General features: G+C 44.8%; 1 protein-coding gene across 2 annotated transcripts; it reads left to right on the top strand.

Moving 5' to 3' along the window:
* On the top strand, window positions 1-23,079 carry FAM83F (family with sequence similarity 83 member F). Of its 2 annotated transcripts, XM_064155209.1 has the most exons (6): window positions 1-408; window positions 556-1,035; window positions 4,729-4,896; window positions 12,953-13,074; window positions 13,597-14,306; window positions 19,120-23,079. In XM_064155209.1, exons 1-6 carry the CDS (start codon window positions 202-204, stop codon window positions 19,182-19,184), a joined length of 1,752 nt encoding a protein of 583 aa, XP_064011279.1. In that variant the 5' UTR covers window positions 1-201; the 3' UTR covers window positions 19,185-23,079. The 2 variants fall into 2 exon arrangements, with proteins under 2 accessions (XP_064011279.1, XP_064011278.1); XM_064155208.1 differs by having other exon boundaries at window positions 1-1,035.

The following is a 23,079-nucleotide window of genomic DNA, read 5'->3' as shown; positions in this document are numbered from 1 at the left end:
TTCCCGGCTCTGACACCAGCATGCTGGGCAGCCTTGGGCGAATCACTCTGTCATCCTCCCCTCTGTAAACAGCGCCTTCGCCTCCTGCTTGTCGGGAATGGCTGAGCTGCTGCTGCCGCTGCGGCAGTCTGAGGCACCCGGCTAACCTCCAGCCGCAGCAGAGGCACCACGGCCCGCACCCGGCTACCATGAGCTACCCCCATGAGCTGCCCTCAGCTGGCTGCCACGTCTGAAAAAGGAGGGGAAGCCCTCTTAAACAGACTTTTGCCTTTGCACCCCAAAGCACAGCCTTGGCCCAGGCCCGCTTCTCCTCCAAGAGCTGTGGTCAGGGACCTCTGTGCCCAGCACGCCCGCAGGCGGCCGCCCGCTCTCCCCGCGGACGGGGCCCCGCACGGCGCTGGCAGAGAGGTGAGCCGGCGAGGGGCAGCCGCAGCCCCATGGGGCCAGGGGAGCGCCGGGGGCCGGCGCAGGGCGGCGCGGCCGCCCCACCCGTCGGGGCGGGCTCGGGCAGGCCAGGTGAGGCGGTCCCGGCTCTGCCTCTCCCTCCTTCCGCAGCCTCCCGGCGCCGCGGGTGCCGGCAGCATGGCGGAGTCCCAGGTGGTCCTGCTGGACGAGTCGCACGTCAACGAGAAGGTGACAGAGACCCAGGCCCGGTTCTACTACAGCGAGGAGCAGCGCCTGGCCTTGGAGGTGCTGGTTTCCCGCGGCGAGGCGGCCTACCGGGAGGCGCTGAGGAAGGAGCAGCTCCGTGACTTTCTCTCCAGTCAGGAGCTGCAGGCCCTGCGGGGCAGCTGGCGAGGGTACGACGACCCCCGGGAGGGCGGCAAGGTGGTGCGGGGTCCCGGCGGTGAGACTCTGTCGCTAGCCTACTGGCCCGAGTGCTCAGACACGGAGGTGCCCCCATTGGACTTGGGCTGGACCGACAAGACCTTCTACCGGGGCATCAGCCGTGTGGCCCTCTTCACGCACCCCCGCAAGGAGAACGCTCCCCACCTGAAGGAGGTGGTGCGGGAGATGATCCAGCAGGCGCAGAAGGTAGGGCCTGGACACCACACGAAGCGGGCGCCCTCGACAGGCCGCTCCTTCCCACCCCTGCCTGCCTTCACACCTGGGCTGAGGGCAGCTGGGCCAAGGGCCTGCCTGTGGGGACATATGGGGTGAGGGGAGGTGAGAGCCTGTCACAGCCTGGCTTTCCTTGCAGGCCTCCTCCAAAGCGGGAGGAGTGTGATTGCCCTCGGGCTGGTTGGTGCCCACCAGGCAAGGGCTTTTGCCGAGGTTTGTTGCCAGTCACACTATGGTTTGCCAAAGCTGACGCCCAGGATGGGGTTAAACCCCTGCAGCCACCCCCGAAAAGAGGTTTTCTACACGGCTTTGTCTTGTCCCATTATGATTCCCTGGCTCAGCAGGTCATGATGCTATTACAGCCACCCCTTTTGCATGTGGAGGTACCCCTCATTAAGCATGGGGCAGCAAATTTGTTTATGGGCTGATGTTTTCTGGATTGATTTTTTGTGGTCTTGACACCACCCAGCCTGGACTGCAAGCAGCCAGAATCCAGACATTACGTGGCTGCTCCTCCTATTTATCTTCTGTTGCACAGGACTGTTTGTGGTGACATGCACCTTTGCCAAGAAAATAATCCAGCCATGATGTTACAAGAGCCTGCATTGAATAGGAAGGGGCAAGGATGACTTTTTTAGTCAGGCATGGGTGAGGTTTCTGGGGAAGATCACCCAGGAAAAGATCCCCTTCAGAGCTAACATCCCTCACAGGAAAAAGAGGCTAAAAACGAAAGAGACTTCATTCTTGTTCTTGGTTTTGCTGCTTTCTAATTCACAAGTTATTTCCTCCACCTGCTCACCCGCCTAGCTGCAGCATGGGCTCTACACGCAGCTTTGGCAGGCTTGTTGAAACCAAATCTGCTGGGAAACACACAAAACTTTGAGAGAGGCATTAGTCCAGCAGGGGATCTCCTCAGCTACCTGCTTACACAAATACATGCACCCCCTATAACCCTCTTCAGCAACTGCTGTGAGCAGTCATACAGAAGAGCTAGAAGCTCTAAAATTCATACGCTCCGATTTAGTGCAACTTCGCATCTTTGCTCTGCTACAGATGCCTCTACAGGCTGTGCAAGGAGTGGGAGATTGCTCTTTCAATAGCTGTGCCTGGCACCTAAATAATTAATTTCTCTGTGGAATTTAGTATTTTCCCTGACTGGATGAACCGTGCCCCTCCCAGCCCAAAGGTGGTTTCATGTTTAACAGCCATTTGAGTGTCTAATGGCCCTTTTCATAGATACCTGTTGTCTTCAGCTGAGCTGAAAAAGTCTCCAGGTAGCAATTTTTCATTCGGCAGATGAGGGTGGGGTTTTGTTGCTTTTGGGTTTATTTGGGGGGGGTGGGTGAGGGTGGTGTCTAAACAGATACTAGCAATACGTGGCACATGTCTGTGGGTGGCTTATCATCAGGGGCTTACACACATATGTTAATTAAGCTACCTTGCCGCAAAGAGATTGGCAAGTTAATGCTTGCCAATCTTCAAATACCTATGAAGAGCTAGGCACACCTAAGGGCCACATAGATAAGTTTTATTATCCATAGGATGAGGTAGAGGAATGGGGAAAACTTATTGCAGGGGTAGGTACTCATGCTCAGACTTGCTGTATTTGAGAAGGCTGCTCCATGGTGTTGATAGATCACCAGCTGTAGCAGGCGTTTGGGAAGACTTAACAACAGGGGCTGCCCACTGCACGTTTTACTGCCTTGGAAGTTCCATCTGCAGGGCAACTCATTTGCCTTTCATACAGTCCTAGTTTTCATGGGTTTTGTCCACAGTCTTATAAAGAAGTCTGAACTCTTGCAGGACCCCAAAGCCTGGAGGGAAACATCCCTTCATATTTCAAAGTCAGTACTAACAATTAGTGGTGTGCCCAGGAAGTGGTGCAGTTTCTGCAGTCTTTGCAGATGGAAGGAATGGAAAGAAAACTTCACCATTCTGCTGTCTATGCTTGATCAATTCCAACGTGGATATTCTTCAAATTAATATTATCTGGCATTCTTGCTCTTAAATACATCCATGCCACTATGTGTGGAGGGGAGAGGGAACATAAGAGGCCTGAATTAGTGCATGAATCTCTCATGCCTTTCATTATCATCTGCATGTATGGGAAGCTGCTTAGGAACAAAGTAGCACAAGTTTGCTGTATTTTTGTTTTCCAAAGTTCTGGTAATATTCCCTGCATCTTGCTGCATTGTGCTGGGCAGTGAGAACCAAGGCAGGACCCGAAATCTAGTTCTGCCTAGCAGAAGTTATTGATGAGCTGGTGTAATGCAGCTCCGCCGTGGTTCACCTATATTAGGAACGTACATTTCAATGATCAGCATAAACACGTCAGCTGTTCTTTTCATTTTCTAATGAAGTAAAGCTTGTGTAAGCACTGTTGATGTTGACAGAAGGAGCCTGGTGGAGCAGAGGTGTTGGTTGTTATTGGCCATGCAAGCAAAGTCTCAGCAGGAGATGTTTACTGGCATCACTTTCCTGGAAGCAATTTGTTCAAGGGCATTTTTCAAAGAAAATAGGCCCCTGGTGAGAATTATTCCCTCATCAATAGGTGACTCCTGAAACTTGAGCCACACCTCTTCCAAACTTCAAGTGAAGAAAATCCTACTGTTTGACCCAGGTTAGAGCTCCATTTGTACCTGTATGTGCAGTCCCCAGTACAGTTTGGCTTGTCACTGTGACCCCAGCACCTGGGAAATTAAAACTGAGGCACCTCTACACCCAGCATCCTGTCAGTATGACAGCTCTGACCTGGCAAAGTGGCTGGGCTAGGAAAACAGTAGCCTCCTTCATTCATAACTTTTCAGATGGGGAGAATAACTCAGGCAGAAAAGCGAACTGATATTTCTAATGGTATAAAAGATGCAGAAAGAGAGAGAAGGATAAACCATATAATATTAGCATTAAAGCTGGCCATAACCTTCTTGGTTTTCTTACTCATCCTATGAATGTTCAGGCTTGTCTGTCATGTCAGCACAACCTTTTGTTTTTATGCAAAATCTATGCCTGGAAAGAGGGATTACCAGAAAAAATATACATGTGAGAATGTACATGAGAGAGAATCAACATTTTGCCTCCAACTCTTAAATGCATACTCCAGTACCTTACTGACAAACATGAGGTATTTGTGTTTGAGCTCCATAAGACATTCCTTGGGAAGCCAGCACTGAGAGCAGACTTCTCACAGCACATTGAGGAAAAAAAAGGTAAATAAAATTCTTTTTGTCTGCACTGTGACTGAAGAGTCAAACCCTGATTCATCTGTGCATTCGTTCCTCCATGACTTACCTTTTGATTAAGTGTTAGAAATGTGTCTGTCACTCTTTCTCAATCTGTTTTCAATGTTCTTTCTGTTTAAGTGAATCCTTACAAAGGCAACAAAAGTTTCACAATACAGAGGAAAAATGGCTTTGGTGTTCCTTAGGCTGCTGAAATAAGTCATCTTACCCTAGAAGAAGAACTCTCAAAGGCATTTATTAAGTTCTTTTCAAAGTACAGCAGGAGCCAAGCCAGAAGATTAACAAATTGGTAGTACTTCTGTCTCCCTGTATCCTCCTCCTCCATATTCTGGTATCAGTGCTCCCCTTTATTTTGCACCTTTATGATATGCCTCCTTTTCAGTTTCTAATGTTTTATTCAGTTGCCTTTTTACTGTTTTGTTTCCAGATTATTGCAGTGGTCATGGATGTGTTTACAGACCGAGATATCTTCCGTGATATTGTTGATGCAGCATACAAGCGCTGGATTCCAGTCTATATTATCTTAGATGAGGAAGCTGTGAAGCTCTTCCTGGAAATGTGCAGATGTCTTGACCTCAGTGACTTGCAGATCCGGGTAAGATAATACTGAACCACTCTCTCCTGTAGGTCTTTGGCCTTCTTCAGTTGTGATGAATCTTGGAACTCACTTGCACAGGCAGACACATCGCTTCCTCTCTGCAAGTCACACCACAGCACTTACACAGGCACTGATGGAACACAGAGGAATAAGAGAGTATTTTGTTAATACAGAAGGGAAGAGAAAGGAAACATTTGGAATTTTGGCCTTTCACCTAAAACCAGGGTCTGTGTAGTTTCTTGACTCTTGTGACCAAAAAATTCCTATTTTGGAAGAAAAATTTCTCAGGAAATTCTTGTGAGTCTGCTCTGTGAGGATCCCAACTAGAATCTGGAGTAGCATTTTGAGTAGTTGTCTGCATGGATCTCAGTTATAGGACACATACACCCTGTGAAATCAAGACTTTCCTATCCAGCAGTCATCATCTTGGGGTGAATGAACTTGTAGTCCTCCTTTTGCCTGAGAACAGAAGAGACTGAGGACCATAGCTGCTCCCAAGTTCCCTGTCAGAGTATGCCTTCATCTAGTACTTGCAGCACTGCAGAGCAGTCAGTCTAGCTTGGCTGGCAGAAGCAGCCTCAGTGGGATCTCATTCCCTTGCATACAGACTGAATTCCTTTGTGTGTTCACAGCCTTGCATTCCTTGATTTTTCATGGTTTGTTTTTTTTGGTCACTGTCACTACTGCAGATTTGTTCCATATACTGAAAAAGTTGCTGGGTTGGAAGCAAACTATGGGATGCCAGACTTGCCCTTTTTCTGATCTAACTGTTCTTCTGACCAGTGGGAAAAGAACCAAAGTGCCTTTCTACCTGAAGGGAGGGCAGATTTTCCATAAATAATTAATAATTGTTGTTTTTTTAAGCACAACCAAAACTCAAAAAGCTCTGAAGATCATAGAGACTTCTATTAACCTTTTTAAGAGATCTATCTTAAATCCAGAAGAAAACAGCTTGCATATATCTGAACGGTGCTCTTGTGAACTACTACTCTGCTCTGAGTTTCTGGACTTCATCAAAAAAAGACATCCAGCTGAGCAGCTTTCTCATCTTTCTCCAAAACAGAGATGGAAGTTCCTTTCCTCTCATGTCCTTGAAAGCAAGACAGGCATCATTATACTAGACCTGTTTCAAGCTTCAGTAGTATGATGTGGCCTAGGCTTGAGTCTCTTTGGTACACATCTATGACATCCCAGCATTAGTACCATTTGCTGCTGTACCTGTTTCCCAGTAGTTTTCTCACCATGTCATCATGAGCAGGAATTAAGCCTTCAGGTGCTGCATATTTTAGTTTCTGTTTGGAGTGAATGAAAAGATGCCCTGGCCTTTTAGAACAAGTTGAATGCTATTGAAGAGACAAGTTCTTTTTTTTTTTCTGTGTTCTGCCTTTAAACAGTTAGTGTCCCCTTTCTGCTTTTCCTCTTACCTCTTTCTTCATAGGTATCTACACAGACTTCACACACCAAAACTAGACATCATGGTAATGTGTGACAAAAGTAACTATATCCTGCAGCACCCGAGTTGCATTACTCCTACCAAAGAGGCAGAGTTCAAACTGGTGCAATCAAAAGCAGGAGAAAACTATTTTGCTTCCCTTCTGTGCTTCATCTCTCTCACACTCAATCTTGATATGTTTTTCATTAGACTTCTTCAACTAAAAAAAAAATCTGCATACAAGCTGAGCTAAAGGAGGTCTGAGAACTTTTTAACATTCTTCTTTGACATATTAGTTCATTCTTCTGCAGAATTGCAGTCTAGAATGCTGTCCTTCTGATTTGTCACCTCTTTACCCAGCCATCTCGTGCTCGTATCTGAAATTCCCCTAAAGGTTGTTGTATTCCTTTTCCAGTATGGTTAAGGCTTTAGTTAATTTTATTAAAGTCAGTGCAGTTTATTTCTGTCTATGAGACTTTGGAAGTTCTGGGAGGGATCTTCCTGTAAGGGGAAACAGGTCATTTGCCTCTAAAGGAAGATGGCCTCTTAGTATGCCACCCAAGGCTGCTTTGGATGTTCTGGTGCTGCTGCCTGGGTGAGTATGGCAGAATTCATCACACAGTGATGACACCTGGCTTTAGATAACCCAAGAAATCTTGAGCATGGTGAAGAGTGCGCCTTGAGGACTCCCTCAACCTCCACCTCACAGATGTTTTGAACTTTTATGTTGAACTGTTGAACTTTTATTGTTGAACTTTTGAACTTTTTTGTAACTTTTTCAACTTTTATTTGAACCTTTGCTGAACTTTTCTTTTGAGCATTTATTGTTGAAGACCTAGATTTAAAGCAAGTGAGCAAGCTGGGCCTCTGATCTTGTTCTGGCAGAATAGTTTTGTCCTATGCTGCCTGATCACAGAGGATGCAGGAATGGCTGAGAGAGAATGAGAAGCTCTACAGCAACTGACTTGTTCTTTATGACATCTTCTGCCATTTGCTTTGATGTTTGAGTGTATTCTGCAGATTTTCAGCAACAGGGAAAAACATTCCCTCTTTACATTGTCTTTTTGTGTAACTGTTTTGCTTTCTTCCAAAAGACTTTCATGAATGGGCCACAGTTTGTCCTCAAAAGACTTGCATACTCTTCCTCTGTGCCTTTCTTTCTCACCTTTCCTTTGGAAAGCTTGTGCAAGACTTACAGGATGGCTTTTTCTCAGAATATTGCAGCAGTGTGGGATGGAACTTTAAGATATGGAGGCAAGTTCTGATCTCAGGGAAAAAGAGAAGGAGATGACACAGTGCCACAGGCTGTCAGTGCTGCAGGGTCAGGATAGTTACTCTGTCTTTTGTCACCACCAGATGCTCAGATTGTTCTGTAATTCTTGCCTTTTCGTTTCCATTGCCCTGTTCATCCATTGCAGAGATTTGCTGTCAACACTGGATTTGGACCTTTGTCTACATACAGGGCTGGGTATTTTCACTAAATTCTTGGTTGTTTTATCATTTTGAGATGGCAAGGTGCTGACAGTCTCAGAGGAGGGAAAGTGCTAGAGGAAGTCAGTACCTCACTCTGCAAAGACAGAAAGTTCTTTACTGACTCCAAGCATGAAACAAGGAGAACCTCCATTTTTCTCTGTAGGCCAGAGATCACTAGAAATGCATTTAAGTTTAACCATTGTCACATTCATCCTGGCATGTTAGTAGGAGTGTGTGTATGAGTCATATGGCTTCCTGAGCCTACAGGACATGGTTTGTCAGACTTCTGTTACATTTGACACAAGAGAGTTCTTCAGAGATCACAATGAATCAAAATTCTCATAGATACAAAATTCACAGCCCCAAAAAGTCCTCTTTTTGTTGACTCATGGGTGAGTGTTCTCACCAGTTTTTAGATGAGTTCTCTTTCTCTCCATGCTTCTGCTAGCCAGGACCCCAGTAGCACACACTCTGGCTCAAAAACAGGGCAAAAGTTCACCTGGAGCCCCAAGCAAGCCCAGAGAATGAGTTACATGTAGGAAGTTCATCTTCATATTTTTTACATTCATTTTACCAACCTGTAAGAAGTTCTTCACCTCCATGAATTCTTACAAGTTTCTGCCTAAGAAATTTTCAGAATTTCATTTCAATATTTTATGTCTTTCCTCACTGAACCATAACTCAGGTGAGGGAGAAGCTGCATGTAATGTGATACAGTGCTGCTGTTGTTTTTAATTACTTGGTAGATAATTGTTATAGGCTACTTGTGGTCTTCTGAAAATGGAGGCTTGCAAGGTTGTGTTTTTTATTTTTTTTTAATGCAAGGACCCAAATAAATAAGACCCAGTAATGACCTTGGCAGGCCAGGTCCATCTTGCTGGATTCTGCCCTACTGTACTTGAACACAAACCCTATGAGGAGAGGCTGAGGGAGCTGGGGGTGTGCAGCCTGGAGAAGAGGAGGCTCAGGGGGACCTCATTGCTGTCTACAACTACCTGAAGGGAGATTGTAGCCAGGTGGGGGTTGGTCTCTTCTCCCAGACAACCAGCAACAGAACAAGGGGACACAGTCTCAAGTTGCCCCAGGGGAAGTATAGGCTGAATGTTAAGAGGAAGTTGTTGCCAGAGAGAGTGATTGGCATTGGAATGGGCTGCCCAGGGAGGTGGTGGAGTCACCGTCCCTGGAAATGTTGAAGAAAAGACTGGATGAGGCACTTAGTGCCATGGTCTAGTTGACTGGATAGGGCTGGGTGCTAGGTTGGACTGGATGATCTTGGAGGTCTCTTCCAACCTGGTTCATTCCATTCTATTCTAACACCTGCAAGTTTTACTCTTGTCAGTAAGCATGCCATTTCCAGCTGTCCAGGGCAAACACAGGATAAGTCCATAGTATTTCCCTGCATTACTCTGTGGCTTCTTCTACATTGTGGTTGCTTTTGTATGCCTGTGCAAGATGAACATCTAATCCCCATCTCTCTGACCTGGATGTCTGATCATCAGAACTATGAGAATCTTGCAGACCATATTCCACCTCAACACAAGAGGGAATTTTACTATAAGTTCACAGAGCTGCCCAAAGAGGCTGTGGAGTCTCCTTCTCTGGAGACTTTTCAAGGCCCATCTGGATGCATTCCTCTGCAACCTGATCTAGGTTATGGTCCTGCTCTGGCAGGGCGGTTGGGCTGGATGGTCTCTTTGGGTCCCCTCCAACTCCTGACATACTGTGATCCTTTGATCTCTCTCTTCCTGTTTTCACCTTTTGTGGTACTTCCATCTGGGGTTGTAGAGTGGGAAACAATGGGCACCTGGGGCATCTTCCTGAGTCCTGTACTTAAGAGAAGGAGCAGTGCAAGAAAATGATGGGCAGAGGCCATCACAACAGATTGTACTGACTGAACAGATCTAGTTTTTCTAGGGATGGCAGAAAGAGGATCTCCACATTTTGAAAAGTGTGGCCAATATAGGGGACTGTTGAGTCACTGTCATGTACCAGCTACTGTTTTTGCCTGTTGCCTCTCCTCAGCCTATCTTACATCTGTTAGTTATAGAGGTTGTTCATCCATCCAAGCTTGAAATAAAGATCCCTGCTCACATTGCAACATGCATGTCGGTGGTGGTTCTAAGAGGAAAAGTACACACAGGATTCCCTGGTGGAAATATGTTTCCCTTTGGGGTCTGTCTTGTGTCTCTCCCCATCTCAAGCCTTGCTTGTGAGCACTACTGACTGGATTTGTCAAGTGACAACTAAGTCTCCGTCACAACACAGGCTATTAATGACTTTCTAAACCAAGTCCAATTTAATGTTTTGTGGGCTCAGGGTGAAGTTCAAATATGTGTCATAATAAAGCAAGACAGACTCATTCCCTCGCTGTTTTTATTAGGATGCTCTATCAGGCTTAACTGTTAACCAGTTTGTATTAAGTTGGTGCCACGGAGACATCAGTCACTACTTGAGGTGAGGAGTGGTGCAAGCCACAGTAAAGGAAATCTGAGAATTTAATGCAGACTGTAGCTTCCATAAGCCAGGCTATGACAAACCTTCTGCTGGAATACAGATCTGGAGGGGTCACTTCTATCTGGTGAACTAACTGGTCCTCTGCCGTTACTGCTGTAACAGCAGTGCCTCTCCAAAATGGCTGCAATTTCACCTTATTTATATTCATCTTTCCTCTGTTGTTGTTGTGTAGCCTTCGGAACATGAACCTGAGCTTGTTCCTCCTCTGTACAGCTTGGTATTTCATCTACAAATGCCTCAAGATCCTTCAAGGCAGAAAACATTATACAAATAAGCTGTTAAGTGACTGGATGTTTATATGACTTTGTACTTGTTTTCTGCATTAGAAGATGTATTTATGCACTGCTCTGCCTACTTCGTTCAAGGAGGTTGATGCATTCAGCTGTTTGGTTCTATCCCCTCTGTGCCCTTCTAAGTGTCATGTGTAGCTCAGTTACTGCAGAAATTTGAGTGTGCTTTCTTTTCACCACAAGAAGGTGATAGAACGTGCAAACACAATGAAATACACACTTGTTACATGCCAAGAAGCTTTCTGTTCACACAGGCTGATACTTCTTGATTCACAAAGGTGTGTGCGATGTCAGAGCTGTTGACTGATTTGAAGAACAAACATCCTTTTTGTCACTTGGCAGTCAATATCCTATGATTTGCAAATTCCACATCCAACTTTACTCAGCAAGGGAAAAAAATATGTTCCAGATGATCAGCCAGCCAGCTAAAATGTGATTCTAAATGCTGGAAAGGGCACCCTTTCTGCTGTGCTCTACCCAACCTGCATTCAGCATCCCACACATATGACTCACTGCTAGGCCTTGGGCAAGTCACTTCACCTTTTTCTCTCTCTCAGGCTTCTCATCTTTAAAATAGGGTAATAATACTTTCAGCAGTGTTGGGAGCCTTAATTAGCTAATGCCCACACAGGACTCCAGACAGATCAAGTAATAGAAGAATGCAAAATAGTAATATCATCAGTTACTGTTAGTCAGAATTTGTACTGCCACTGCTGTGCTTTTTAGTGGGAGAAAAGGAGCAGATTCAGAAGGTGAGAGTTACATTCAGAGAAATGTTTTTTGAAAGCAGTCTGCATTCCTATACCCACTCGTTCCTGCATGCTGATTTCTATACCCTATCAATATTTAAGCTGTCACTGAGGTTTATAATAATAGGACTTAGCTCTTTGTGGGATCCAAGGCTGTGCTAGCGTTAGCCAAATCCGCATGATTCTCCTGCTCTGCAGGTAGGGGAAGAATGCAGCAAAGGCGAATTGACTTTCCCAGAACATCACAGGGAACAGTGTCAGAACTGTGATTACACTGTGGGACTATCTGACTCCCAACCCTGGCTTTATTACTCCAGATCACAATACCTTTTAGTTTTTCACGGGTAAAGAATTCTTACAGAAACAGATGGTGGAATGAAGAAAATGGTCTCACTTTGTGTGTCAGACTGACAAGGTAATTTGCTCTGAACTTAGACTGACAATCAATGCTTTTGGTTGGTGGGGAGTGGAGGGCGCTTCATGTTAGGCAGTTTGACAATCCAGCCTCTTGCAGCCAGGACCCAGAAGCAGACTAACCCCCAAGTCCAGTGGATTCTTGTGCAGTATTTGTTAAGTGCACGCACACATCTGTTGTTGAAAATTACATGACCCTAAGTCTGTGTTTTCCCTGTGCCTGGCAGTGCTTTGTTGAGTACTTGCAGATTTGCTGGCCAGAGGGTGTTGGTTGGGAGGTTTGGAGACAGGTATTATCTTTTTTCTAACTACTTGCGTTCTTTTCATGGAATTTCCTTCCTCTTCTGAAATTCTTTGCTGCTCTGTTCAGGACATCAGTAGAGACACTCACTTGTTCAACAAAAAGTTCTGTGTTTTTCACTCTCCATTGAACAGTGAGGAATCTGGGTGGCCACTGTAACTGTTGGGAGTTCTTAGCAAAATTGTAAAGGTCAGGACTTCCCTTTAGTTAAAACGGACAGGAAACATCTATCTTTCAAGCAATACGATTGTGTCTTCCTCTCTTCTGTGATAATTAAGTTGTTCAGTCTTCCAATTTGCCCATTTTAGGCTATGTGTTGCTAGGAATCATAGCACAAACACAAAAAGAGCCTAACATAGATCTGTCTCATACATTACCCTCCAAGTAACTGTGTCCTTTGCAGGGCACAGGTATTGGGAAGTTGGTTGGTTTTGTGGTCCTGGTAGCGTAATCTGGAGAAGTGCTCACTAGTGCCATAAAGTAGGGATCAGGACTCAAGAGTGCAAATGTGACTCAGAGCTTCCTCTGATTCATTCCCCTAAACTGGGCTGGGCCTTCTGAGCTACAGCACAGGACTGGAGGCAGAGGATTGTTTGATTTTTGAAAGCATTGTCTTGCCAGGGGGTTAAGATGAACAGCTGAAGGCTGCTGGCAGGGTTACAAAGATGCTGACCCATTGGACAGGGCTATAAAGCAATAGAGAGCAGTGAGTTGCATAGACAGGAGTGAACTGCAGCCCTTCTGATTTCTGGTGGCTGGTAGAAAATGAGCTGTAGAAATATTGAGATAATGTGAGTGACATGTTAAGACTTGGAGCTGGTAATTATCTAATTCTCTGCCCTATTTACTGTGACATTTTCTCTTTTCACCTTCCTGTTAGAATATCCGGATACGTTCCGTGACAGGAGTTGGGTTCTACATGCCAGCAGGGAAGATCAGAGGTACACTGGCATCCCGATTCCTGATGGTGGATGGTGAGAAGGTGGCCACTGGATCATACAGGTGAGCTGCTCTTGCTTAAGACAAAGCTGTGTTCTTTGTGTCAAGAATGGCTCATGGCTTTGCTTGAGAGCCTTCTTCTCGTGTCATTCCCTTTCTAATCCCAGCCTCTGTAATCTGTGTGGCATCTGTAAAAGCTGAGGTGGGTCAACAAGAAAGGTGGATGTAGTACCTTTGAGCTGCTCCTGGGAGTGCAGAACATGCCCATGCTAGTTCCACGCTGCAGGGACTCCCCACTATCCACTGTGCCCAGTTCTCTTCAGTGAAGTTTTCAGGCTGGAGACTCATTCTGTTGATGCAGTGTTGCTTCAGAGTTTTAGGGGCTTTTCTTCCACATCTGCTTTGCATGCCTAATGAAAGACAATAAAAAGAGCATCATGTAGCTATCCTGGCCCATTTTGATGAGGACCTATAGGCAAATGGCCTAATGCTACATATTCCCATGTAGTATCTCAGCTATTGTTAGGTGGGCTAGGTCAAGTGTCCACCCAAAAATCTAAAGTTGGTTCTGTTTCCTACTCTCAGCTTCACATGGAGTTCATCCCACATTGACAGAAACATCCTGCTAGTCCTGACCGGACAGCATGTGGAGATGTTCGACATTGAGTTTCGTGAGCTCTATGCAATCTCAGAGGAGGTTAATTTCTACAAGGAACTGGGCATTGCCAACCCAATCCTTGGAATTGGGAAGCCAGGCCTCCATTCCTCTACTGTTGCTCGGAAGTTTATTAACCCCAAGTATGGTTTAGTGGCAGGGGCAACTCGTGGCGAAATGATGCTCTGGGCTTCACGGCACAGGCAGGATCATCAGGGGAACACGGAAAAGGAGGAAACAAGTGAGTCCAAGAAGAGATTAAATAAGTTTCTGAATGACTTAGTCACATTGGAGCAAGAGTTCCCAGAAATTGACCCACCTCTGGAGAACTTCAACAAGCTGAATCGCAGCCCTCAGAAACTGTTCTCCCGGCTCCACATGGACCTGAGAAATAAGTCCAAATCCAGAGAGTCTATTCGTGACGTGAAGAAAGAAGAGGCACAGGCCAGTGCCAAGCAGGGAAAACGCTTTGCCAGTGGCCTTTTCAGTCGCAAGGCCAAACGATCTCCGGGCTCAAGCATTGAGGCCAATTCTTTTGCCAGTGAAGGACATTCAGGAGAAGACCTTGGGAACATGAAACTGGAATATGAGCAGCTCAGCACTGGCCATGCCAGTGTAAGGAGCACTGGAGGCATCCCAGGTAAAACCTCTTCTACCAGCATATTCTGCTTCTATGTGTCAAGTTTTGAATTTGACTGGTTGGTGCAGGCATATTCAATATAGGCACCTGTGAGCAGATCCTGTTAGTTCCTCGATATTGAAATAAGCAAGATCAAAGAGAGGAAACTGTATCAAGTGATAAGAGGCAGTGTAAGTTGAGGGCAGTTTACTGGTAGTCTTATTGTAAAGTTGGTACTTCTCATGTAAATGTTGCTTCATGCTTCTCAGCAAGTGGATATGGGTCAAAGAGGGAGGAAGGTAAATGTCTGCTTGTGTAAAATAGGTTGTGTCTGCAGTTCCTGAAGTGCAATGCCCCTAATAAACAGCAGCAGTGTGCAGTGTGGTAGTGGTTAAGCAGGGTGCAGACAGATTTTTCCCTATCACCCTTCCTTTCCTCATTGGGGTTTAGTAAGGTTTTTCTGAGAGAGAAAAATGTGTTTATGTTGAGGTGAGGGAACAGGGAGTGAAGGATAGAGCAGAAGTTTGTTTGTTCCTTTGTCACCTTCTGAAGTGAGGGAGGTCATGAAAGTCGAAGCTATGGAGAATCATAGAATAGCTTGGGCAGGGAGGGACCTCCAATGAAGTACTAGATCTCAACTTTTCTTTCTTTTCTAATGCATGAGTGATATTTTCACTAACTCCTTCCAGGGATTCAGCAGGTTTAAGACACAGATGATAAAGCTTTTTGTCAATTTATGGTTTCATAGCTAAATTCCCAACTTTTTGATATTCTGTCAGACTGAAATAGATCTGTGGACTTTTCAGCCTGGTTGTCTTTCAGCTCTCAGTGAGCTGTGCTGGTGTCAATAAATCCTGCACAAGCAGAAAAGAAACTAGTTCCAGGGGGAAAATTTCTCCTCAGCTTGTCTAACTAGAGACCATTCTGTGCTTTGATGAATGCTAAATGCAGGCATAGAGAGACTGAATTCCCTTGAGACTGTCATGATTTGAAATGGAAAGACATTCTCCTGAGACCAAAAAGAAACAGCAAGGTATTGGGAAGGTCAGCAACGACAGTTTGTTAGGTTCTTAGAAATATTTGTGACCGAATGAAAGACAGACTCAAAAATGCCAAATGAGCACAGGAGAAGAGGAACTCTTAAGAAGGCAAGAACAGTTTAAGACTTGTAGGTCCATTGTACAATGTGTGTTTGACATCTGGGGGTGCAGGAGTAAACCCTGGTCCGAAGAGGTCTCTCCAATTCACTTCATGACTTGACCAGATACAGCATATGGTGCTGGGCCCCATTCCTCAGAGCCAGGAAAATAGAATCAGTGAAGACCTATGGGGAGATGTGTGGCTGGGCATTTCCTGCTGGAGAGAAGGACCTGAGGGCTTGCACTACCCTCTAGTGACAGAAGTAGAGAATTGTGTCGTCTCTGATTTGTCAGCACTTTACAGTATCGCAGGTGCCAGCTCTTTCAAAGCAGACAGTGCACTGCTCCCACAACGTCGTGAGGAAGTTAGGCCCAGATTAAGGTATGCAAGAGATGGATGCCTCTGGCTGGGTGTCTCGAGGGTGCTGTGCCCTTCTGGAGCATGGCACAGCCAGGGCAGCCGGCACGTTCCTGTTCCTTTTAACAGAGTGGATGTGTTCCCGACAGGCTGATGCTCAGTCTGGCCCATTTCCACAAAGACACTATCATGCTATTATGTTCAGGTTTTATTTACTGCCACTGCTGCTTCCTGAGGGCTGTCACCTCTCTCAATAAAGCGGAAGGAAGAACTGAGAGTAGGTGCAGGGAAGGTGCAGAAGTCCAGCGCAGCAGCCTTCCTGCTGTGCACTTCCTGACATAGTGAGCCTTTCCAAGGAGCTCATGCAAGTGTTTGGGCAAATTGAGAATGCCTGTTCATGGTGGCAATGGGAGTCTCCACAGCTTTGAAGTATGGTATAAGTAAACTTAGGTCATCTGGTGTTGTAAAAGGCTGGAGGAAGCTGACTGCTTGTGCGTTGCTTCTCAGTTGAATCACTGTTCTTGAGAGAAAGCTTACCTAGTCCAGTGATCCCAAAGTGGTAAGAGGACACATTAGGAAAAGAGAGACTCATGAGAAAGGAAAAAAAAATAGCTACCCAGAAGTTCCTGCAGCTACTTCATCAATAGCACATGCTTCTCTAGGATTTAATAAAAAATTCTTGGAACATGAGCATGGAAGAGGGTTCAGCTTCAAGACAGGAGGAGGCACTTTGTTCCTGGGTAACAACTGTAAGACTGACTTAGTTTTAAAAGTTTAAATTGTCTTTGAGCAGGCCTAGTGAAAAATAATGCTGTGATACTCTGAGTGATAGAAAGGAGGTAAGAAGTGGAAATGAAAGAGGGAAGAAGGTGCTTGGTACCAGTCAGGTTAGAATGCAATTATTCAGAGCTTCACAGTTTGAAACAGCTGCCCTTACCTTTTGTAAAGATTAAACAGCACACTTAAGCCCTGTGGGCCTGCCTGTGCACACATCTCCCAAAGTCACTATTAATTCTGTAGCACCACAGAGACGCATCCCGCCTTGCAAATGCATAGAAAGACCAGATCCACAGCCCAAGTAGCTCACAGAGTAATTGAAAGACATTATTCAATCAGGGTAAAGGTCAGGTTCAGTCTCGTAAGAGGAGACACTGATGAAGAGAATCTGAACTGGGAAGAGAAGTGATGAAAGTGTGTTCTGCAGCAGAGTCTGAACATCTGACTCAATATTTACTTGCTAGGAAAGGATACCTGCAAGTTAGAACTGAGAGTCTGGAAAATACAAGGGCTACAGGCAGTAACACCCCTAATTAAGAGCCCGAATTAACATCCTGACTCGTTATCCTAGGGTACTGCACAGAGACTGTCTTACAAAGTTTTCTTAAGCCACATTATCAAATGGACACAACTGTTGAATTTCACTGTTGCTCGCTTAGGAATGCAAGAGCAGGAGCTCTGAGCCTGACCAGAATCTTGTTAATTTTAAGCTGCAGGCTGTGGTCAGCAGCTGCTGACGTCTGTGTGCACTTCCTGGGAAATGCTGTGAGGCTTTGAAAGCTGTGTGCTTTTGGAAGGTGTTGGCTTTTTGTTTTATTGTCTCCCTTGCTAGAAGAAAAATGGTCTGGTTCAGGAGGGTTTGCTGTCCTCAGCTACTCTATTCTTTGGCCTTTCTTCCTCATGAGTGTTGGTTGCAGAATATATATGGTTAATAGCAGGACTTCATGTTTCGCTTTTGGGCACTTCTTACAAGCGAAATGATTTACACTGAGCACTGCATTGCCAGAGAAAGATCTGCTTACTTATCACCAGTAATTATTCAGCCAAAGTGGGATCATGGATGAGTGGTAATTGGAATTTAGAAATTAAGATGAAAAGAGAAAGATGGGAACATTGTTGGGTGTTTGCTCTAAATGTAGTAGGATCTGTAGAATAAGCCTAGATGACAAGAGTAGAAAGTGAGAAGAATAAAGGAGTTGGGAGTTGAGACTAAGCAGAGAACAGACACTTTTGAAAGTAAACATAAGTGTCTTGCATGTGATACAGTCAGGGAGTGGAACAGGAGCAATGAGGAGATGGGAGTAATGATCAACAGTACAGAATGGGTCAAAGAAGGGACAGGAGGTAAAGTGAAATGCCGTGGGGAGATGTGGGGAAGAGGCAGTAGCATACAGAGCAGTCACAGAAGTGAGGACAGATTGCAGTGCAGCAGTCAAGAAGCTACAGTGTGGTGGAAGGTGAAGAGGAGAGGGAGAGGAGAGAGCTCTTCTCTTCCCCATTACTTGTGGTTGAGGCAAATATTGATCAGATCGCCAAAAGCAAGAGTGACAATACACAAAAGAGTGACATTAAAAATTACTCACTTGAAGTCCAGGTCAGAGGCAGTACTTGGGCTGAAACTTACTTCATTTTAGCAAGGTTGAGATTTCTTAGTAGTGTGTCAGTATAAGCTGTAGCAGTTTTCCCTCCCTGTTGACAGTGTCCTACTGCCCACTGGCTCCAGTGGCTTGGAAGATGCACATGTACGAATTCTGTACGAATATCTGAGTGTGGTCTGCCCTTGTTCAGAGTGACTGTAAGCCACACAGCAGCCCTCTCAGTGCCTACTGCCCTGGGCTGTAGGTTATGTGAGCCTTGCTGAGGTCAGAGCACAGAGGAGCTCCCTTCCTTGCTTCTGCAAACACACTGTGACACAGAGCGTGCAGCTGGCTGTAATGAAGGAGATCAGACTGCAGTGCAAGCACTGGAAAGAACAGGTAATGGGAGCAGAAAGAATCCATAAGGTGAGCAAAGGTAAAAAATAGGATAGGAAACTAGAATGGCATACTCTGCTCCTTAAGTGAGAGACACTGAGGCCTCAGGATTTGTCTTCTAAAGGAAATGGTAGAAGTACTGGTGAAAATGGTAGGAATACTGACACCTGTTAACACTGGCACATGTAAAATGGGCTGTGGCAAAAAACTCTGCTTTGAATGTATGGGAATCAAATAGATGGGTTTTTTTTCATGCCTCAGTTTCTGGAAAAACTCCCATCCAAGTCATGGCCAGACTGTTTTTCAGTGACAGCTGGGACCTGAGGACATCACTGAAACTAGCCTGGGTACAGGCCAAAACCCAGAAATACTTCTTCAGTGGTTTTTGTCGTAGTGTGCTCTGAATTTGCTCTTATTTTAATGTCTCTTCATTTCACAGTAATAGGAAATAAAACCATGAGAGAGTGCAGAGTAATGTAGGTCTAACACAAGGTATATAGTAAATAATGAGAGAGGATTGAAGCCTCAGTCCAAACTCTTTCCAGGTCTCATTTACTTAACATTCCTTTAACTTCTTTTCATTCCAGGTAACCTGGGTCCAAACTCCACTATGAGCGATAAAACCAAACAATCTGCCTGTGTGTTATCTTGATTGGGAAGGATCATCTGGAGAACTGAGCAAGCTGGAACACAACCTCTTGATTGATTTTTGAACTTACAGCCATGTCCTCATGCAGTGGTCTGTAAAGCCCCTGCACAGTCCTGGATGCACCTAGCACCCCCAGTTAAGGCACATTTACTGGGCAAAGTGCAGACTTTGGATGGTTGGTCCCTTAAGTGGGGGTTACTGATGAATGTATTAGTCCATATACCTATGTGCACACATTTTATATGTAAAAACAACTGTGATGACTGGTCTCAGAGTTTGCTCTGTGCCCAGATAAAAGCAGGAGATTTTCTGACTTACTTGTGCTGCTACTTCAGTCTGTCTAGCTACAGACTCAGAATCACCGTGTTGCATTGTTTACTCTACTGCACTGCAGAAATGTATTGGACTGACTGGCTGGAAGGCTAAATCAAATCAAAGTGGCAAATTCTGGGTAAAATAAGAATGTTTACAGACAGTGTAGCAATCTTGTCTCCACAAGGCGTGTTCCTGGAGATTCCTGTTGTCTTGTATTGACACAGAAAAGAGAGGTCTGGGAGAAGGGTTTAGCTAGCAGAGGCCAATAGATTAGTATCTTAACTGTTATGTGCCCTAAATAAAGCAGTCGAACAAATTGATTTAGCAAGAATGCAGTAAAGTGAAAAAGTTGGATATAGGGGCACCTTTAACTTGCAGATGAGACTGGGTCAGGAGAAATGGCATATGAGAGGGACCAGGCAGGTTCTGGGAATAATAATGCAGCTTTTGGTGGCTAACTAAAAAAATCCTGGATTATTGCTAATTCAGCAATGGAAACTGAGTGATTAAGGAGCACATCTTAGAGGGTTGAAAGAAGCAGCAGAGGAAGCATACAAGCTTTTCAAGTGTTCCCTTTTTTTTTTTTTAATTGTTGTTAAATTAACCTCTCCAAACTCTAAATGATGCCAAAATTCAGAGCTTTGATCCATAAGAAGCACTGGACGCAATCAGACCAAAGGCCATCTACTCTGCTATCCTGTCTCTGAGGATAGCCAATAACAGGTGATCACAGAAGCATAAAATATAAAGCTTGTATCCAGAGGTCTTTCTCTGACACTGTTCCAGCAGTCTATGGACTTTCTGAACTGGCAGTTCCTTCTGGGCCTGGCCTTAATGAGTGCACTTAGTACCTTTTTAAAAATCCTTTTCTGCTTTTGGCCCTCACAGTGTTCTGTGGCAGTGAACCCTGAGTTCATTGTGTGGTATAAAAAAGAACTGGTGTCAGGCTGGTTCAGTCATTTTCTTGACAGTTCTTCCACTGTCACATGTAGCTATGACCACCCCTACTCCTCATATCCTTGCCACTTGAGATTTCACAGACCTGCGTCCTCAGTCATCACTTTTTCCAAGTTGCAGGCTCATGGAATACATAGCTATTTATTATATGGGACCTGTTTGACACCCCTGTCCTCTTGTTCACTGGCCCTTTTCCAGCTCCCCTCATTAACAGAGTGGAGAAGCAGGTTGGTTTTGTTTCTTGAGTGTGCAGATTGATGTTTCACTCTGCTTTCTTGCCATCTAGATGACATACTCCATTGCCATATATAAGCCTTCTTGTGATACCTCGGAAAAAGGCATCCTAATTGTAAGTAGATGCCTGAGAACTAGCAGACCTACCTGCCCAAAAACTAGATAGACATCAGAAAACACACAAGTTTCATTTTCTTTCTTTTTCTTCACAGAAAATATTTGGCTTTTCACTGCACAAGGGAAGGCAACTGCTGCACTCTCAGTGCAGAACAAGCTGTTCAAAAGACTTTTCTAGGTGCTGGGCTGCAGCAGTGCTTGTCACACTAAAACAGTTGTCTGTAGTTGATGATAAAATCACACACAGAGAATCACTATGGTTGGAGAAGACCTCTGAGATCATCAAGTCCAACCATTATCTAACTCTACCAGGGTCACTACTATACCATATCCTTGAGCACCATATCTAAATGGCTTTTAAGTGCATTCAGGACTGGCCATTCAGCTGCTTCTCTGGGCAGCCTGTTTTACTGACTGATTAATTTTTAATTCTGGAAGTGTATTTAACTTACAGCAAACCTGTTTTAGCTTGAGTTCACCCTGTAAAATGTCCTCAGACCCTACAACACCAAAGGTACTGTGCCCTCTGCTAAGTATACTCATCCTTGCTCAGTGGGTTAAATGCCTGCTACTCTATATAGCTATAGTATAAACCACCTGGGAACAACCTGTAGCTTTCCAGCTGAGTCTGCCAGCTCCTGTTACCAGCAGTGTCTTATAAAATCATTTCTGGTAGTGGGAGAAAATAGGTGTTGGAAATGACACCATCACTTGGACTAGAGGTAACTTAAGCATGAGTTTAGCCCATTGGCTTCAGGTGTACAGCTCATGTGCCAAAAGATACTCCCTGTATGTTTGTAGGGTGGTCTAAAATACCTTCATTTTACTACAGTTCTGTTATTCTCCTGACATTTGGGAGATTTTTTTTCCTCATATTTATTTTACTTTGTGAGCAGAGATTAGAGGTTAATGTATCAGACCAACGTTGTTCCACTTTTCACTCTGATAAGAACATTGTCATCTGGGTCTTCCTTGTTCTCCCAGAGTTTTAAGATATTTATTTATTTTTTAATTGTGCAATAGGCTAATTAACTAATTAGTACCATGTTGAGATATATATATATATATGGTCAGGTTTTCCAGGAAGTCCTCTATCTCTTTGTTTTCATGTTGCTTCATCTTGGGTGGAACACCTTCATAAGTCAGAGGCTGATTTCACTTGCCCTTCTGTGCTTACTTATTAACCTGCTTTACTTTCTCTTTCCTGTGACAGATGTGAGAGCACTTTTCTTTAACCTTGTCAACTAACAGGATCTAATTTCCAGAGAGGATCTCTCATTTGTTTGTCTTCTGTTTTGTTGCCACAGCAGTTCATGAAAGTTCACTTGTTTTCAAACTCCCTCCCTCATTGCAGAGTTCGAGCCTCATGTTTTGACTCCAGGGGCTAGTAGAATTCCTTAGGGTTATCACATGCTGTTTAATTACCTAATTTGAGAGACCAAAGTTGCTTTCTCGCATGATCTGAATCTGCTTCTTAAACTCACCGTGACTCTATGGGGATGCATCTAGCCTTGCTTACCCAGAGTTGATGTTTAAGACTCTGGTGGAACTTGTTCTTCTCTGAAGATAAAATCAGCTGAACATGGACTATTTGGCTGCTCCTATGGCAACAGATGTGAGTCTGGGTGAGGTGACTGCATTTATTTTTACTAGTTTTGCTAATTGTGGTTCTTGATGAGTGCTAGAAACCTGAGGCTGTGACCTGTAAAATGACTATCACTCTCCAGATAAAATGTGGTTGGTGGTGCTGGGAGGCAGAGGGGCATGGAGCAGTGGTTATGAATTCTGTTAGAAGCCTGCTAGCGGAAGCTGAAGGTACAGCAGGACCTACAGCAGCCTTCAAGTCGGCTGCCACCTCTTGCAGCCAAGTCACTAACCCCCAAAGGGCATGGGGAAAATGGGAGACTTTTGTTGTTCTCTTGCTGCTTTAAAGAACAAGATTAGCTTTCTTTGGCCTGACCCTGGACAATCTCAAGAGGATGCCTGTTCTCTGGATCTCATTTCCTTTTTTTTGGCTTGTTGGTCCGGGTTTCCTGGTCTGTGTGGAGCCTACACTTGTGGTCTTGGTTTTGGACAGAGTAACAAAGTAGGGGCTTAAGGCTTGGTCTTTCTAGCATGAAATGTGGAGTGGTTCTGAATGAGCCTCTTGACTGGATGCATGCCTTCTGGGTTTCTTTTGGTGTGCATTTGTATATTTAATGTGTATGTGTCCAATGAATTATGCCAGAGACCTTTTCTAAGGCAAACAAATAAACTCTTTACTATATTACATTCA

Source organism: Pogoniulus pusillus, chromosome 15, assembly GCF_015220805.1.
Source record: "Pogoniulus pusillus isolate bPogPus1 chromosome 15, bPogPus1.pri, whole genome shotgun sequence".
Taxonomy (NCBI): Eukaryota; Metazoa; Chordata; class Aves; order Piciformes; family Lybiidae; genus Pogoniulus; species Pogoniulus pusillus.
Note: the sequence above shows the minus strand (reverse complement) of the source record. Positions and strands in the feature narration are given on the sequence as shown.